The sequence below is a fragment of the Palaemon carinicauda genome, chromosome 25 (assembly GCF_036898095.1).
Source record: "Palaemon carinicauda isolate YSFRI2023 chromosome 25, ASM3689809v2, whole genome shotgun sequence".
In the NCBI taxonomy this organism is placed as follows: Eukaryota; Metazoa; Arthropoda; class Malacostraca; order Decapoda; family Palaemonidae; genus Palaemon; species Palaemon carinicauda.
The window spans coordinates 96,084,798-96,092,297 of NC_090749.1; the positions used below are offsets into that span (position 1 = coordinate 96,084,798).

General features: G+C 33.6%; 1 protein-coding gene across 3 annotated transcripts in view; it reads right to left on the reverse strand.

Moving 5' to 3' along the window:
• Positions 1–7,500, reverse strand: part of LOC137618724 (neural cell adhesion molecule 1-like) — a 35,823-nt gene that overhangs the window by 18,794 nt on the left and 9,529 nt on the right. For all 3 annotated transcript variants that reach the window (XR_011039826.1, XM_068348892.1, XM_068348891.1), the window contains exon 2: positions 1,292–1,424. Coding sequence is in view for 2 of the 3 variants with exons in the window: in XM_068348892.1 (XP_068204993.1) it covers positions 1,292–1,424 (133 nt within the window). In the remaining variant the exon portion in view is untranslated. The remainder of the gene's footprint in view (positions 1–1,291; positions 1,425–7,500) is intronic.

Sequence of the window (7,500 nt, forward strand, 5' to 3'; positions counted from 1 at the left end):
GGCGGAAAGTGGACGAACGTATTATTATTATTATTATTATTATTATCATTATTATTATTATTATTATTATTATTATTATTATTATTATTATTATTTTTAGCTAAGCTACAACCATAGTTAGAAAATCAGGATGCTATAAGCCCAAGGGCTCAAACGGGAAAAAATAGCCCAGTGAGGAAAGGAAAAATAGAAATAAATAAATATGAGAAGTAATGAACAATAAACATGAAATATTTTAAGAACAGTAGCAACATTGAAATAGATCTTTCATACAAAAACTATAAAAAAAAGTATTTATGTCAGCCTGTTCAACATAAAAACATTTTCAGCAAGTTTGTACTCTTGATAATGTTTGTGTGTATGAACACACGTACGTATACACAGTACATAGAAACACTCATTTCAAAAAGGTGCTTTTAATGTTTTCAAAAGACTTGTAACTGCATAAATTAATATTTTACAAAGCAATTTGACACAAATTCGTTTTTCTGATAATGATGCTTCTGGAGAAGTGAAGTTAGGTCTACAGAAAGATGTCAATTATATTATTAGTTGTTGATTAAAATGTTTAACCAATCAAATCTATTTCAAACTGGCTAATGAATCATTGGAGTATTTATGTACCTAGCTCATACTTATATAACTTATAACTTGTCAACCTTATATTTTTATACTTCCAATTGTTTTTTATAAAAAAAAAAATGTAGATGATTCTTGAAACAAATAAGTTATATTTATTACTTATTGCTGCACCATACAATTTGAAGGTGCAAAGAAAATAATATTAACACTTCTGGAGAATCTCTTTATCTCTTCTGGTCAAACAAATAAATATCTCCCTGTTAAACCTTGATCAAGTTAAAGATAAGAAGAAACGGAAAGACACAAATATCTATCAAGCTGAATACAGAAGGTTACAGAAGTCTGGAGAAAAAGGTGAGTCATGAAGCTGAGTAGTCGAGGAAAAGAAGCAGTCGTGAAAATCCAGAATACCTTAAACAGTTATCGCTTATTCTAAGGCTATCTACAAAGAGGATTATGAGCTCCTTAAGTTATATTGCATAAGGTTCTTCCTTATCGTCAAGATGCATTCCTTAGAAATCCTACGGAAAGGAGTTTGAGATATGAGCTCCTTACACAATCTTCCTTAAGATCAGAAATTCTATGAAAAGGAGTATGAGACATGAGGCCCTAAAACATCTCTAAGATCAGTCCTCTTCCTTAAGATATATTCAATAGGAATAGAATCTTCCTTACACTTTATGATATATGTCATAGGATTCTAGGATACCTGTACAGAGGAGTATGTAGTCCTTCTTTGATCCACAAGATAATCTGCACTGTATCCCCAGGGCTCGGTGACCTGAGGTCGCATGGCAGAGCAGCCTCTTCGCCCTCCACGACGTTCACGCTGGAGACCTCGACTGAAAAAGAAGGAAATCTTCATGAGTTAACAAATGAGGGTCATGTGAGCAGCCACTTATTAAGTTTGGCTTAGCTTCCACAGAGGGCTGTCTTCTTGACCTTACAAATCTACACATATAAAACTTCTTCGTTTATTAGCGTGCTTTTTTCCCATTCGTATGGGATAACACGGTTGCCTTCTTTTGAAGGACTTTGTTTTGGCTTTTGGTTTGGACCGTAGACCAGACCGGCTGCCCTGTCTGTCATCGCGTAGACCTCAGTAGTGTATGTATGTGTTGTACCAGCCACCATCGCCCTTCCTCCCAGAAGCGAGGAGTCATGGCGTAGTTAGGTCGAAAGTTCGAGACGTACACATATCAAACTATTATTCTAGAAGTCCCTTCTGACTTGTCTGATGAAGATATTTTTTAACATTATAAGCTGGCTGATATTTACTCAGTCACATAGCAATATATTTTTTTTTATTTAGATATTGATAAGATCTTTTTGAACTTGAAGATAATGGATGAAATGTACTTATGTATTCAAGTCATAGGAGTTAGAAGTTACATATCTTGATATAGAGAACAAAAGAATCTTAACTTTACACACACAGGGAAATGTAAAAATTGCTGAACGATATTATGTTTAAAATACTTCATGAAAACTATAATGGAAAGAAACAATTTTTCTAAAATTCAATGATTCGTTTTTTAACAAGGAAGGTTACACTAACCTATAGTCAGACACTGAATTTTATCCCATTTACAGGTAGCACATTGGGAGTGGGGTTATCATAATAATGTAGAAAAAAAAAAGGGTTACCTTCTAAGTACTGGTGATTTTATCTTTTTTGAAGTTATATGGACATTATGCTTATTATAAAAAGGTACTAGGCCTGTAGGTCATATTTCATTTCCCACACAATACAAGGCTCCCTTAGGTTAGCTTATGTTAGGCTACACTAAGTTAAGCTAGGTTAAGTTGGTTTCAGTTAGGGCGTGGCTTAAGTAACAGTTAACAGAGGAGTTGAAAATAGTTGAAGCGGAGCAACTTGGAGACCATATTTGAATAATCTTTAATGAATGCGACTAGCGAAGAATATGGTAACTGTAGCTGCCGTAAAGGTCACTTGTCTCAAAGTCTCACGGCAACACAAATTATTTAGAGTTAAGCCCTAAAAAGATATGCTAAATGCCAATAAGAAGCAGAAATGAAACTAAGGTTGGAAACAGAGCCATAAGTCAGCAGGAAAAGGTGACTGAAATCATCATCATCATCATTATTATTATTATTATTATTATTATTATTATTATTATTATTGCTAAGCTACAACCCTAGTTGGAAAAGCAGGATGCTATAACCCCAGGGGCTTAAACAGGGAAAATAACTCAGTAAGGAAAGGAAACAATGAGAAATAAAATATCTTAAGAACAGTAGCAACATTAAAATAAATATTTCCTATATAAACTATAAAAACTTTATCAAAACTAGAGGAAGAGAAATAATATAGAATAGTATGCCCGAGTGTACTCTCAAGCCAAAGAACTCTACCCTAAGACGCTTGAAGACCATGATACAGAGGCTAAGGCCCTATCCAAGAAGAGGGAACAGTGGTTTGATTTTCGAGTTTCCTTTTCCCAGAAGAGCTGCTTACCATGGCTAACAACAGACCAAGAAACTTGCAGGAAGTGAGGAAAAGACAAAAACTAAGATTGAAATTAAGTCTGTAAGTAGAGTCATAAGACAGCAGGAAATAAGACTGAAATTAGGGTCAACAGCAGAGCCATAAGAGGTAGGAATTAAGATTGAAATTAGTACAAGAGGAAAGACAATGAAGACAATAGGATGTAAGACTGAAATTAAGGCTAACAGCAGAATCACAAGAAGTAGGAAGTAAGATTGAAATTAGTACACGAAGAAAAACAATGAAGACAATAAGATGTAAGACTGAAATTAAGGCTAACAACAGAATCACAAGAAGTAGGAAGTAAGATTAAAATTAGTACAAGAAGAAAGACCATGAAGACAATAGGATGTAAGACTGAAATTAAGGCTAACAGCAGAATCACAAGAAGTAGGAAATAAGATTGAAATTAGTACAAGAGGAAAGACAATGAAGACAATAGGATGTAAGACTGAAATTAAGCCTAACAGCAGAATCAAAAGAAGTAGGAAATAAGATTGAAATTAGTACAAGAAGAAAAACCATGAAGACAATAGGATGTAAGAATGAAATTAAGGCTAACAGCAGAATCACAAGAAGTAGGAAATAAGATTGAAATTAGTACAAGAAGAAAAACCACGAAGACAATAGGATGTAAGACTGAAATTAAGGCTAACAGCAGAATCACAAGAAGTAGGAAGTAAGATTGAAATAAAAACCACGAAGACAATAGAATGTAAGAATGAAATTAAGGCTAACAGCAGAATCACAAGAAGTAGGAAATAAGATTGAAATTAGTACAAGAGGAAAGACCACGAAGACAATAGGATGTAAGACTGAAATTAAGGCTAACAGCTGAATCACAAGAAGTAGGAAGTAAGATTGAAATTAGTACAAGAAGAAAGACCATGAAGACAATAGGATGTAAGACTGAAATTAAGGCTAACAGCTGAATCACAAGAAGTAGGAAATAAGATTGAAATTAGTACAAGAAGAAAGACCATGAAGACAATAGGATGTAAGACTGAAATTAAGGCTAACAACTGAATCACAAGAAGTAGGAAGTAAGATTGAAATTAGTACAAGAAGAAAGACCATGAAGACAATAGGATGTAAGACTGAAATTAAGGCTAACAGCTGAATCACAAGAAGTAGGAAATAAGATTGAAATTAGTACAAGAAGAAAGACCATGAAGACAATAGGATGTAAGATTGAAATTAAGGCTAACAGCTGAATCACAAGAAGTAGGAAATAAGATTGAAATTAGTACAAGAAGAAAGACCATGAAGACAATAGGATGTAAGACTGAAATTAAGGCTAACAGCTGAATCACTAGACGTCGAAGTAAGATTGAAATTAGTACAAGAAGAAAGACCATGAAGACAATAGGATGTAAGACTGAAATTAAGGCTAACAGCTGAATCACAAGAAGTAGGAAGTAAGATTGAAATTAGTACAAGAAGAAAGACCATGAAGACAATAGGATGTAAGACTGAAATTAAGGCTAACAGCTGAATCACAAGAAGTAGGAAATAAGATTGAAATTAGTACAAGAAGAAAGACCATGAAGACAATAGGATGTAAGATTGAAATTAAGGCTAACAGCTGAATCACAAGAAGTAGGAAATAAGATTGAAATTAGTACAAGAAGAAAGACCATGAAGACAATAGGATGTAAGACTGAAATTAAGGCTAACAGCTGAATCACTAGACGTCGAAGTAAGATTGAAATTAGTACAAGAAGAAAGACCATGAAGACAATAGGATGTAAGACTGAAATTAAGGCTAACAGCTGAATCCCTAGAAGTAGGAAGTAAGATTGAAATTAGTACAGGAAGAAATAACATTAAGACAATAGGGTGTAAGACTGAAATTAGGGCTGGAAGCAGATTCTAAAGATAGGAAAGAGTAGGAATGTAATTAAAGCTGAGGCCGAGCACACGCCAGCAGAAAGTTTGATTAAGATTAGTACTAAAAGAAAGGCCAAAAGTAAGTGTAAGATAAAACTGAGATTAGGATTGGAAACAGAATCAGAACGAGCAGGAAGTAGAGATGTTATTAGGGCTGGAAAGAGAACCAAAAGCTTATAGGAAGTCGGGTTAAGGTTTATGTCACTAGCAAGGATGAGGAAGAATGGAAGCATCGTAGATTGAAGAATGTACATTAGTTTAATAGTAAAAGACTGATAGAAACAACTCTCTTAACTTATCCAATGAAATGCCATAAACAAAACATCAAAATATTAGTAATGAGTCGGGTTATCAGACGTCCAGCTTTTCCGATACATGTCCTGGATTTGATCATTTCACCCCCGTCCCACATTGACCCCTCTGGGGCATTCTTAATGTCCCGATTTCAGATCACCATAATAACACTATATATTTACTACCTGATAACGGTTCTTAGTTGATGGAGATTACACTTGATGGATGGAAGACTAAGCTGTGACATGGAAAATGATGGAATTTCAAGAACAATATTCAGAGATGTTTTCAAACTTAAACATTTTGGATATATACATATATATATATATATATATATATATATATATATATATATATATATATATATATATATATATATATATATATATATATATATATACGTGAGCAGACAGAATGCGTAATGACATAATGCCTAGGGACAGAATGCCTAAGGACAAAATGCCTAATTCCTCAACACGGACAAAATACCTAACAGACATAATGCCTAATGGACAAAATTCCTAATATACAAAATGCCTAATGGACAAAACATCTGAAAAGTAATAAAACAAAATTGAACTAGATAGCTTATCACTCTGTAGAATACAGACCTCGGCCAAGGCAGTTCAGTTTACGCTGTACTTCATACTGCTATGAAATTCAATGACTTTGTTGGAGTTTGTTTAGGATATATTTGGTGTTAAGGAGGACTTATAGACAACATGTTTATAAGATATGAAATTTCCAAGGAACTCAAGGATAGAGAAAAAGGTGTTTTCTATTAAATAATTACCCTTCAAAAACATAATATAGACTAAATAATTTTAGTTTTATTTAAAATCATAAAACAGAATGAATATAAATATATCTAGTCATGAATAGGTTATTTACTGGAATTGAGGAAAATTCAAAGATTATGTGCCACAGCCCTTTGAATCCTACATCCTTATTGTAAGTTGCATGAATTTTTTGATCCGTTTATTTACTCGAATATATTTCTTATTAACTCTTTCAACATTTGCACCTAAGAGACAATAAACTCGATGCTGCCTTGTCCAGTTTGGATTTTTTTACAAGCTTAGAGAGAGTTCGGAGGGTAATTGAAACTCTCTTGTTAAAAGCATGGTGCCATCCTTCTAGAGAGTTCATAGTTCTTGGCAAATTTGATTCTATTCTATGGTACACATTCCATATTTGAACATCGAAGGTTGGGCGTGTTCGTCGACCTCTCTGAATATTCCAAGCAATTTAATTACAAAATATTCAAAGAATTTACTCAGAATTTCGTCAGTTTCGTGGTCGATTGAAGTAAAATAGTTTGTAAAGAGATCAGCCATATCATCTGGAGGAACAAAACCTAAGGCTTGTATTTGTTTGATTATGAAAGCATTGTCATTATTCGTGTAGCAGCGCTGGAGACCAAGATTTTGTATTTTGCGCCAAAGACGTTGACTGAAATGAAAGAAGCAGCCATTGATTGAAGTATTTGGAAAAAAAAAAAAAAACCATTAAACTTTTTATTGCTGCTTGTTCATAATCAAGAGTCACTGACTCTGGGAAAAGGCTTTACGAGATGTAACACATCATAATAATGTTAATGTTTTATTTTGAGAAACAACACAATGCAACGTATACAGTTTTTTCCGACTTGTACAGTTAAAAGTGGCATCACCTAACCACTTGTTCTTACGTTTCAAGACTTCCAAATACTTTCTAGTTGTATAAATATGCACCTTTTCTGATTCATATCCTTTAAATATTAGTTTTTCCCTCCTTTATTACTGGTGAGGATTTCCATTTTGGACTGAAGGGTTTCTTACAAAAACTGAAATGATTGATAAAGAAATTTGTTTGAGGGAAGGAAGTGTAAGTTTTTTCTGCCTTTCAAAGAGCAAAATGAAAAGTATAATAAACTACAGCTTATTGGGTGGTTATATGGGTTTTAACCATATAATCTCGAATAATCTATTCAAAAATGTTAAATAAAATGAACAACAGCTTGTTGGGTATTATATGGGTTTTAACTGTAAGATCTTTACTAATATCGAATAATTTACTTAAAAATGCTAAATAAGAAAATTTTGCCTAGAAGGCGTTTTGTCCAATAGGCATTATGTCTGTTAGGCATTTTGTCCGTGTTGAGGAATTAGGCATTTTGTCCGTGTTGTCCTTAGGCATTCTGTCCTTAGGCATTACGTCATTAGGCATTCTGTCCCACTACCATA